Source organism: Parasteatoda tepidariorum, chromosome 2 (assembly GCF_043381705.1).
Source record: "Parasteatoda tepidariorum isolate YZ-2023 chromosome 2, CAS_Ptep_4.0, whole genome shotgun sequence".
In the NCBI taxonomy this organism is placed as follows: Eukaryota; Metazoa; Arthropoda; class Arachnida; order Araneae; family Theridiidae; genus Parasteatoda; species Parasteatoda tepidariorum.
Genome location: NC_092205.1, coordinates 33120285 through 33132702, shown reverse-complemented (window position 1 = coordinate 33132702; position 12418 = coordinate 33120285). Strand labels below are relative to the sequence as shown.

Genomic DNA, 12418 nt, shown 5'->3' with positions numbered 1-12418 from the left:
AGTATTTTTAATTCATAAATATTATTTTAATATTGGCATAATTTTGTGTTTGAACATTGAGTTTATAATATAGCTCACGTTTTCTGGATTCTGTACAATCTAGAGTTGAAAAATTTATTTTTAAGGAATAGTACATGTTAGATGATGCATGATTACGTGAATATAATTTGATACTAAACGCGTATTGATAAATCAAAATTGACGCATAAATTATTTAAAAACTTAATAAAATAAAATATGCAAGTGTTAATTAATGAAAAGAAATTTTTATTGAAAAAATTTATTATTCTAGGGAATCATTTTTATATCAAATAACGCAAATTTCTATACGATTGCAACTTACTGACACTTGAATACGCAAATGGGAACTAAATTGCAGTTAATAATGTTGCGAAAGTTGGCACAAAAATTTTTAATTTATTTAATTGGCTTACAGTTTTTGCAATGTGGTTTAAAAAATATTTGTTAAAAATTCAACATGAAGTTGTACAGCAACAGATTCAAAAATATTAATCTGACGTTTTTAATATATTAAAAACGTTAGAGTCAACTTTTGCAACATTGTTAACTGCAACTTTGTTCCCATTTGCGCATCCAAGTCTCTGTAAGTTGCAATCGGATAGAAACTTGCGTTATTTGATGTAAAAATAAGTCCCTAGAATAATAATTTTTGTATACATTGGCTGTGTATTAATAGAATGTATTTGTTATAGTCTTAAAATGTATAGATTTAGAGCTGACAAATTACTAAATGCTACAAATTTAGTATCATAAATGTGGGTATTATTATTAATTAGTATTTATGCCACCATTTATGTAATCTTTTTCCGAATAGGTACAGAAATCGTGCGAAAATAGAGAATCAAGTTTGCTTCTTCTGTTACTAGTGAGATAAATATTAAATGCATTGTTATATAAACTTAAATATGTGCAAATTATGCTTACTTAAAATACCTTTTTTAGATTTACTTTAAATCCTTGATTGTTTCTTTTTGTTTTTTTACTCACTAATTCCGTTTTCTTAAAAAATTGTATGAAAAATTTAGTTTATGGTAACTAGGATAAAATCATAACAATACATTCACGAGATAATTTCATAAGCTTGCGCTATTGTTCAAATTACCTACAGCGCCTCTTTTCTTTTGAGAAATGGCATATTATAATTTCAGAATCCAAAAACTTCGATCATGCATAAATCTCGGTTTCACATTTGTGATCACGTGAATAATACAACACGAAATTAAAACTTTCCAACTTCATATGGTGATAGTCCTTGACGTAGGTAATGACAATAGCTCCTCTTAGCTCCAAAGTTAACTCTTTAACGTCATCAAAGAGCATCCTCTCTTTATTCCCTGATCTTAATTAATGACTGACAATGGACAGGAAGTTTTAGCTCACGGGGATTGGTGGTGACACATGTGCGGTGGGCATTTATGTGTGAAGCTACTATAAACCAAGAACTTTATAACTGAAGACATGGAAAGATGCGTACTTCATAGTTTAGCTCTGAATATATTTAGAAGGAATAGAATTAATCTAATATTAAATTGGGGGAGCATTATAACACTCGAGAAAAATTTTTGGCTTTAAATATATGGAATTCTTAAAATGGAATACTTAAAGAATGTTCATCAAAGCCTCAGTTGTCATAAATAACTCTTTTTTTTCGAGAATAATATACCCTTTGTATAACTGTGAGGAGACCGTAACAGTTATTTCTGATTGTTCGGTCATGTTTTGGTCAACGCCCTTTTTGCTAATAAGGAAAATGGTACAAAATGTCGATATGAAGTAACTCCACAAATTTGTTAGAAAAGCTATTTTTTTTTTTTTATTTATTACTGAAGAAATTAGATTAGACTGAAGACTAGATTGTTTTTCTTACATATTCAAAATTTGAAAATGTATTTATCTTCTTTATTTTCCTCCCAGTGCAAAAATCTCGCCGTGTTGGTGATTTTTTTAAAAAGTTTAAAGATTTTTTTTTTTAATTTTTAATCTATTTGGAGGGAAAACTCCATTTAAAGTACTACTTAATTATACTATATTAAGTATGGGTTACAACCTTCGCAGATGTAACAAAAATTTTAGTGTTGCAAAGAAATGGTAAAAATAAATCGGTGAGAAAAAAGTTTCTACACATTAGTTGATGGAATTTTCCTGTTGAAATGTTTTTTTTTATGGAAGTTTTCCATTTCTTCCCACATTTTTCATCAGACTATCCATCTGTAGGAATTCCATCATAAAATTAAATTGTAAAACCTGTGCATATGTATATGCACTATATCCCTTATGTTCTCTTAACAAAATGATCCAGGTCTCCTTACTTCCTAAAAACAACAAGGGAGAGATGCGCTCGCATCGTCATCTACGAGCTTTTTATTCCAGACAGTTCCAGTTTCCAGTTTTATTCCAGTTTCAGAAAATGGACACAGGTGAAAATACATGTTTGAGAAAATGGACACAAGTGAAAATGCGTATTTTAAAAAAAATGGACACTGCTCGAAAGACGTTTTCAAGAAAATGAGCATAGCATTGATTCCGTTTTACAAACTTTACTTATAAAAATTGTTCTTTATTTGAAGAATCAACTAATGGATAAAAAATAGCTTCATAATGTAATGTTGTCTATTTGTTGCCAACACACTTAAAAAATTTTTGAAATTGGCCTTTTTCGAAAAGATATTAAAAGCCAACAATTATTTTTACAAGGTTATCACGGGTCTTATTAAATTTGTGTTATTTGAAATTAGATTTTTTAAAACTACTTTATCGTTTACTGTTCTGAATACGAAGAAATGCCTCAAAAGTTACACATGTTATATACCCAGTCCTCTCGACCACCAATCCGGGATGCTAATTTACAATCCAGCGGCCTTTAAAGACTCTTTTTTTTTTTAAGATTTTTTTTCTTTGGTTGTAATTGGTTGTAATTATAATTCAAGTTTTTATTTTTGTTTTTTAAAAATAATTTGACATCTGGACGGAAAAAAAAAAGTCAAGAATCAGGTATTTTTAAATATTAGAAAATTCCAAACATCAAATCGGGTCGTGAAAGGCTGCTGGATTGGAAAATCGCGTCCGGGACTTTTTATGCCGTAATGATTATGCTTAGTGCTTAAAAAAGTAAGGAAAAGTAAGTACGAAATTCCTTGTTTTGTTGGTAAATTTGAATTGAACATTGAAACGGAGCATTCTTTGCTGTGTCCTTACTCTTAAACACGCATTTTGTGTTGTTACCATTCTCTTAAACATTCATTTCGAACTGCGTTCAGGATAATAAGTTCACCGGTAAATATATTTTATAATAGCTTGCTAAAGAAATTCCATAATGCTTGGTGCATACCTCGGAAAATGACAGTGATTTCTCCTTCAAGTCTTAGCGCATGGACAGCTGAAAAATGTGTGTAGTACACATTGCTTTTTAAGATACCAGCAAAAGAAGACATCACTCAAATCAGGAGATCACGCAGGCCATGGAAGTCCACATTTAGAAGATGCGACAATGCGACGCATAATCTAAACATCCTGCACTGTACCAATGTTGCGTCATTACTCAATTGCAACACTTTTCAACGCATACTATCGGTTGCGAACTCAAAGTTCGAAGTTTCCCGTTTCTCCGCTCCAACCTCTACTACAATAAAAATCTATTTTTAACGATGCTAAATGTTTAAGGCTTTAAAATTTAGTTTGAATAATTTATTGTATAGTAATAAATTTAATTTTGCGGGCGAGATATTTACATAAAAATAAAATATTTATGAGTAACCATGAAGTAAGTATAATCTGTGATTCCGAAGATAACTGTAATTTAATTTAATGAAACAAAGAAGAAAAAACTATGTTAATCTCAAATTTCCGAATCTCGTCGGCTTTTTATTTTATGCACAGGGGCATTTTATTTTCCAATAAATATTTATTATTTTGTGCAGCAACATTATTACAAACAACTTTATTCACCGCCTGAAAAAAGTTAGGAAAGAGCACTATTTAAAAAGAACAAAAATGTTCGTTCCTCTTTCTTCTGTTTTACATACCAAATCGAAAGCTTTCCTCATTTTTCCATCTAAGGAAATGTGGTTTTCATGTTAAATTAAATTAGCGAATTATAAAGACAACATCATGTTTCATAAATTTCTGTAATTAAGTTACGACTGCTCAGAAATCTTTCACAATCCCCTTGCTGTTAATGTAACGAGAATATTTTACGGCATTTCTCGATGAATTTATTTGCGAAACTATTCGAGTTTTCCTTTGAGAAAAGATGAAAAACAATTTAGAGAATTCTGTTATTCAAATAAATCAATTCGTTTCAAAATGACACGCGAAGTAAAAATTTTCGTTGTGTGTTTATCTACTAAATATTTGTTGTATTCCGAAATTTTTTTTTAGAATAAATAAAGATTTATTGAAATATGTTACACGCTTTGCATATTAAGGGGAGCTAATAGCAGAGAGAGCATACCACTGTTTAAAAAGTATAAGACACATCAAGAGCCATAATTGAAGCATTATTTAATGGTTGAACTATAACTATAGCAAGGTAGAAAAATTCTCTGTGACTAATATTTCTCAATATATTAAAACGCCTGAGAAGTAGTAGTTATAGTGGTGAGACTGTTAAAATAATCTAAAACAGCGTTTTACAAATAGTGTTCCCCAGAAAGGTCACAGGGGTTCCATGAATACCAACTTTTTTTCTTTAAACCTGAAATAATTTTTGAAACATGTAATAGGTTTGCATCGAACCAATAAATGATTATTTATTTACTATTTAAGTAATTTTTCTGAAATTATTTCAATAAAATGGCAATCAAAAAGAAATAAATAATTTTTAATAATATTTTTTTCCAATAACAATATGTATTTGATAAATTACTTAAAGGATATTTATTTACAAATAATTGCATCGGTATATATCCTCTAACTTTAAAATTAAAAATTGAGTAACCTAATTTAATAATAAAAAAAATTATTTTTCACCGAAAACCATACTCGCCGTTATGCATTTTAAATATTAAAGCTCAATTGTTAAAACAAGTTGAGATATTTGCAAATTTATAAAATTTTCAAACACCACAGTGGACTATTACAATCAATTTATTTTATAATTTTAATTCAGAATCCCTTAAAACTCCCAAGAAACATTTTATTACTTTCCTAAGATTAGAATGCTAGTTATTAAGTTATTTTTAAGCAAAAAAACGCTTACTTTCGTTTTTACCTGAAACGAGGAGTCACGTGATTATTCATGAGCTGTCCATCTGCGGTTCATTTACAATCCCTATGCTGTGAAAGCCAATACTACATACTTTCTTGCTTTCATTTGAATTTTCTCAATTAAATACAGCTATTTCAGATGGTCAATAACTATCTGAATAATAAATTGTGCCCTAATGTAGCTTACTGAAAATATGGGTTTTATGTGACGTATTTTTATAATGGTAGATATCAATGGTACTCACTGAAGCATTGTTAATAGTTGAAATGTTCTAATTCTGAATATTTAAGATTTTTTAGTTCAGTAAAAAAGGTGTTAGAATGAGTTATGTCTGGTATTACTATTAAAATTATGCGTTATAAATACAAAAAAAAATTATTCTTTGATTTTTTTTTTTTTTTACCATATTAATCAAATTTAAAGTATATTTCAAATTCCTTTCGAAGATTTATTTTCATGTTAAGTGAAAGAAATGTTGAATTATTTTTTTAATTTTTTATATAGAATAGTTTTAGATTTTAAAATGTAGGAAAGCTTAAGTTATTGATATTTTTTTTTCTAGCTTGAATTCAAAGAAGAGAATTGTCATCAGCATAGCAATAGCCTTTTAAAAAAGTTGTGATCCCGGCAAAACTTTAAATTCGTTCTGTCGGGGAAAAAATTCTAAGTTAAAAGAAAAATAATTAATATATTCCAGTAGATTTTATTAACTTTATTTTAATTACGTTAATCTATATTATAAGAGTATTTGAAATCAATCATATGCTTTTATTTAGTTCTACACTACAAAAACAGGAATTAAATTTTATAAATGCATGTAAAAATAATTTTTGGCCATAGCAAAGTTCCTATTTATTTAAAGAATAAAAATATAGTGACAAAAATTTCAAAATTTCTATTTTTTAATTATTTAATAAATAATAAAGAATGTACACTATAATTTCTTTTCATTTTGTAAAAGTTTACTTTTTATTATTATTCCTTATTTTTTTTATTAATAATGTTATTAAAAAAATGTTTTTATTATAAGTATTAATTTTACTATTTAAGAATTTTTCATAGCAAACACTGACAAACAGTTTGCAAAAATAAGGAGAGAAATTAACAAAAACCATATTTTGTGAATACTATATTGCAGGAACAGGAATTAAAATTTATAAATTTAGAGGTAAAAATAATTTCTAACTATAGCGAAATTTCTATTTACCGGTAATATATTACTGACTTAAAAATTTCGTTCGTTTCAAAAACATACAAATTAGATATAACAGTCGACATATTTCAAGCGCGCAAAAACTGGCATCCGTTTTCAAGACTTGTCAGATGTGAATGAGAAGAAGCAAAAGTGATGCCCTGGAACCTTGTTTTATTCACATGGATACTGATTACCTTGTTAACGACATTAGTTCCTCGTCACCTTTTCATAGCTCGTGGAAATGCAATTTAACATGACTTGCTCCACCGGACCATTGTAGTTTTTCTATATCTGTTTTTAATCTTTTTTTTTTCTCTCGGCTGCAGCTGTTTTTCTAGTTTTTTCTTACCTTTATTTTTCGTTGACAAAAATAAAACGGTAAGCTTCATTTTTCAAACCACTTTTGCTTATTCTTATTCTTATTCTTATTATAGTCTGGCAAGTCTTGAAAATGATTACTAGTTTTTGAGCACTTGAAGCATGTCGACTGTTATTTCTAATTTGTTTATTTTTGAAGCGAATGAAATTTTTTATCAAGCAACATTTGATCATATTGTATAAACTTAAATCATCAAATTCTTTAAGCAATCAAAACAGAAAAACTGCAAATTTTTAATAGACCACGTGCAAATCAAATGAAACACCCTGCTATATTTGATTCTGTGGTGCAAATATGTATTGATGAAAGACATGTTATTTTTATTATGAGATGAAAATTGCCATTAATAACTTTTCTTAATTCAATTTTCCAGTTTAAAAATTTTGAAAACTTCTCTATGAAAAGCTATAAGATGTAAGTTATCGTGTGTAAATAATGTCAAATTATATGTTTTTTATCACGATAAAGAAATTTTTTCATCAAATTTGAATTTAGGATCTCTAATGTAATACTATTTCTAAATTTGGAAAAGCTGTAAAATTAAATTCATAATCATAAACAAAACAAAAATTTAAAAAAAAAAAAAAGCAATATTTCAACTCTTAACGAATCGTTTGATCCAAAGTGTTTGCACACAATTAATAAAACTCGTAAGCCTAAAAATAATTTCCCAAAAATAAATAATTTTATACTAAATAAAAAGAAATTAAGTAAAAAGAAATTATTTAAAAATAATTGATATTTTATGACTGCGAAATTTAGTGCTGGTCAGACAATGTTTGATTAATAAGAAAATAAAATCTTTTGTGATTTGAAACTATAAAATCATAATCCAAAATATAAAATACGGATTAAATTGGTTAAATAGTTCTCATTAAATAAAACTTAAAGCTACAACTTAATCGTTACAAAAAAATTAACAGTTGACACTAATTTATACCAACCTACTATTACCAAATACGGACCTACTATTATCAAATACCAACCTTCTATTAAATAATTTATACCAAAATTTTGATACACAATTTCAAAAGTCATTTATCCACAGATAATTTTATGCAAAATAATTTGAGATTGTTTATTCTTCTTTATCTTTATTTAGTATCCATTATTTAAATTAATTTTTATCATTTATTTTAATAATGAGTGAAAAATTTTAAAATTTAAGGTATTCAATTTTTTGCACCAATTTAAATTATTTCATTTTATGTGACATAATCCAAAATTTAAGCTGAAGCAGGACACTGTATCATCTTTCCATTAAAAAAATAAAAATAATAGTCATGCAGAAAAGTTTTAAGATTAAATGGGGAGAAATTCCGCTTAAAAGAAACCTAAAACACAAATTTCTGAGGTGCCAAATGTGATGCAGGTCATAGTTTTAATTTACGATCATTTTAGTTTTAATTCACAATCATACATATCGCTAATCTCAACTCTATAATTCAAAATTATTTATCCTTCCTTAATTGAACATTTTATCGTAAATTTGTATTAACATTAATACAAATTTACGAACACTATTAATTATTTTTAAATAAATTTAAATTTAATTAAAATTAAATTTAAAATTAAATAAGTTTTAAATCAGCTGATACGAATATTCAGAGAATTAAAGTTATATTATCTGCTAATTTATTGTTAATTTATCGTTTGATAGTTTTATTTCTATTTATAAATGAGATAAAACGTACTCTATTAAAAATATCTAACCCAGTTCGGTGCTCTGGTCATTGAACCCACCGTTTCAACCCAGTAAACCAGCGACCAATTTTTTGAGTATTTGTCTTTACTTAAACGAAACGAGATTCCTTAAAAAGTTACCAGAATAAAAAATAAAAAAAGTTCGTTCTTCCTGCATTCAAATCGTTTGCGTGACTGCATTGTTTCAAAATCCGTTTTATGGATTGTCCATTGTGGGCAACGAAGTTAGGCCGAGGCGATAAGAGAAAACTACTTTTTTGGACTAAAGGTGAAGATAAAATGGTAAATTAAAAGCTTGAGTGGTTCAAGGCCCTGCATAAAATTGAGCCTGTATATTTTATGTTCTAAGTTCATGCGAGAGATCGTATGAACATTTAATTCTTATTCTGAGATTACGTGATATTTTTCGATGGAATGGACTAATATGAAAACAAATACTGATAGTATTCAAATGTCTGTAGCTATCTACCATTTAGAATAATAGCATCTATCTTTAAGCAAGAATAAACTCTGGTTACAAATTCAATCCGTGCCTCTATTGCATATTTCTTTCAGACTATAAATTTTAAGAATTTGAATAGAAATCGCTATTGAGTTCATTATAGCTTGTTTTAACAAGTTAAATTTATTAATAATATTCTTTAATTTAGAAACAAGTTTTGAATACATAAAAACTAAACATTTTGGAACATTGATATACGAAACGCTTCAAACAAATTACGATACATTTTAGCAGTCGTACTTAAATACTCTTGCAAAAATAATCCGATGCTTATAAAATTCTATTTTAATCTCTTTTTTTTTCTTTTGGAAAATGTTCCAATTTCAGAGAATTTTTTAAAATATGCTAAAAACAGGAGAATTTTTTATTACACCAAGAGAAACTGGCAAAATTCAGTTCTCTACTGGAATATCCAGTAAGATTAGCAGCTATGATATTAAATTTTGATCGAATGAAAAGAGTTTCAAAAAGTTATTAAGTCTAATAATAATACAATTAGGAGAAAATTCGTGATTTTTTACTATGTTTTTATTCACTCGTTTTCTTGTCTGTGAAGATAGAATCTTGCAATCAAATTTTCAATAAATTTCCAATTAACTGGAACCAGTACCGTCTTTACGCATGGGCATACGCGGGCAGGGCCATTCAAGGGCCCCAGGCACCCAGGGGGCCCTTGAGAATCTTAATTTTTGTAAGCTGTATTAAAAATGAAGCTAATGAACAACATTGCCTTATGTATTTTTCGAAATAAATATTAAGTGTGCATTTTTTTCTACAAATAGTAATTCATTATTTTGCAAACACTAATATTTTGAATAGTTTATCACCAAGAACACTTAAAAAGGCAACCTAAAATTCGTGAAAAGTTTAGGTACTTGGACATTGAAAGATGTTTTAACAACAGTTTGACAAAATAATTCATACCTTTCGAATTTTCTTTTTTGATTTTTTATACCTTCATGTTTATTCAATTTAATTATTTTAACTAACTTCCATGGTTTTGAAAATTATTTTATTAGTTGAGGATTACAACTGGCCAGCATCTCATTTTTTTTAAAAAAATTATGCATAGCTTTATTGGAGTTTTTTTGGGTAATCATAACGTGTTTAAATTTGTTAAAATTATTGCATCTTGAAAATGATTTATTTTATGTACGTGAAGTTTTTTAGTTAGTTTTTAAATATTATGGCAGGCTATAGGGGTCTGAAATATTTTTGCGCCCGGGGGCCCTGCATGCCATTAAGACGGCCATGACTGGAACCATGGCTCAGTAATATTTGATTGCACTGATTCTACTGACATAGGGATTAACATAACTAGACTGGAAAACTCCAATCTTTACGGGAACTCAGTGCTTAATTGAAATGGTAATTTTCATTGTTTCTTGACCACTATCTATAAAGAAAATATATCACCTTCAGCAATTTATCATCTATGACGACNTTGAAAATTATTTTATTAGTTGAGGATTACAACTGGCCAGCATCTCATTTTTTTTAAAAAAATTATGCATAGCTTTATTGGAGTTTTTTTGGGTAATCATAACGTGTTTAAATTTGTTAAAATTATTGCATCTTGAAAATGATTTATTTTATGTACGTGAAGTTTTTTAGTTAGTTTTTAAATATTATGGCAGGCTATAGGGGTCTGAAATATTTTTGCGCCCGGGGGCCCTGCATGCCATTAAGACGGCCATGACTGGAACCATGGCTCAGTAATATTTGATTGCACTGATTCTACTGACATAGGGACTAACATAACTAGACTGGAAAACTCCAATCTTTACGGGAACTCAGTGCTTAATTGAAATGGTAATTTTCATTGTTTCCTGACCGCTATCTATAAATAAAATATATCACCTTCAGTAATTTATCATCTATGACGACACCGACCACTTTTGGACTAACTAAAGTTCACAAATTTCCACTGGAAATCTGTGTCTACTGATAATAAAAATTTCAATCATTTCCTGACTGAAACAAGCAGAATTTATATCACTACCACATAATCGCCGAATAGAATCTTTTGTCAAACGAAATTTCGGCATTTTTTCAACATTTTATAACAGACACAAAATTAAAGAGAAAGTAATATCAATAATGAAATTTAAAAAACATTTAAAAACCACCATATTTCAAGGAAACTGCAGCGACGAAAATGTTTTTATATTTGTCAGTAGAAAGTAATGCGCAATTTTCATTTCAGATCTGACAGAAATAAAAATATTTTCTCCAATGAAGTCAACGTAGTTTCAATTAATTTTATTCCATTATTATTTAGTTTAATCTTGCTGTTCTTTTACGTTACCTGTACTACCTACGTTTTTCCTGTCCCTTAAATGTCCGCCCTCTGTTATCAAGAACTTAAAAAAGAAAAATGTTGAATCCCCTTATTCTTCCAAGATTTTTTGAAGATTATTTCAATATAAGCACCTAGATGGCGCCATTAATATTAAACAATGAATTTCGTCATTGTTGATCGCGTCATCTATTTTATATTTTCAGCTATGGCAGGAATCCAACTTCTTCGCGGACTCCTTCGTATTTAACACAATTTATTTATCTGAATGTTACGCATCTTGCAGCTACAAATTACTCCAAGTAATAACATTTCATTTTACAGTTTAGTTCATTATCTGATTGAATGGCCATGGAAGTAGAAAGTGCAGCCACTTCCCCGGCTTTTGATGATTTCCTACAAACAGGACGAACGGGAAGAAGAAATGCAATGCCGGATATTCGAGCCGAAGGTGCCGCTGTCAGCACGGCATCTTTGCCCGATAGTTTACAAAAATTATCTTGTTCAGGTAACAAATTAAGAAATTAATTTTAGTAATATTGCAGTGCATTATGTTTTAATATTTAATAAACTTTCGGTATTAAATATAATAATTAGAAGGAAAAAAATTGCATGAAATTTTGAATTGCGTTGGCATGGTAACTAAGAGTTTACATTATTCATTATTATTGCTTATTGTTGATAAATTATCGGGAAGTAAGAAATTATTATGAATTCATTGTTATTGCTTATTGTTGATAAATTATCGGGAAGTAAGAAAATATCATGAATTCTGTATACTTTGTGAGCTGGGTTGAAATGTAGCGTTAATTTAAAGTTTTAATACTTTAAAGTTTTAGCTTAATGTATTACTTTCTTTGGTTTGATAATTATTTTTCTTTTATAAAAGAAATCGTTCATTGAATTAGTTACTACATTATTAAAAATATTAAATTTGTTTAATTCATGTTTTGTTTTTTGTAAGAAATGTTGCTAAAGAATAAATTTGCTGATGTAATTATAAAGTCTTTAAAAAATGCTTGTTAAACATTTTTTTAAAACCCACTGCTACTGGATTCCTTCAGAAGAAACTCGTAAATAAATATAACAATCAAATTATGAGTTGTCTCAGC

At 28.3% G+C, this 12418-nt stretch overlaps 1 protein-coding gene across 6 annotated transcripts in view; it reads left to right on the top strand.

Annotated features, from left to right (window-relative positions):
* LOC107436941 (cAMP-dependent protein kinase inhibitor gamma) overlaps positions 1-12418 on the top strand; it is a 94028-nt gene that overhangs the window by 78199 nt on the left and 3411 nt on the right. For all 6 annotated transcript variants that reach the window (XM_071177437.1, XM_043049895.2, XM_071177438.1 and 3 more), the window contains one exon: positions 11631-11814. In XM_071177437.1, coding sequence (XP_071033538.1) covers positions 11652-11814 — 163 coding nt within the window. In that variant the 5' untranslated portion in view covers positions 11631-11651. The remainder of the gene's footprint in view (positions 1-11630; positions 11815-12418) is intronic.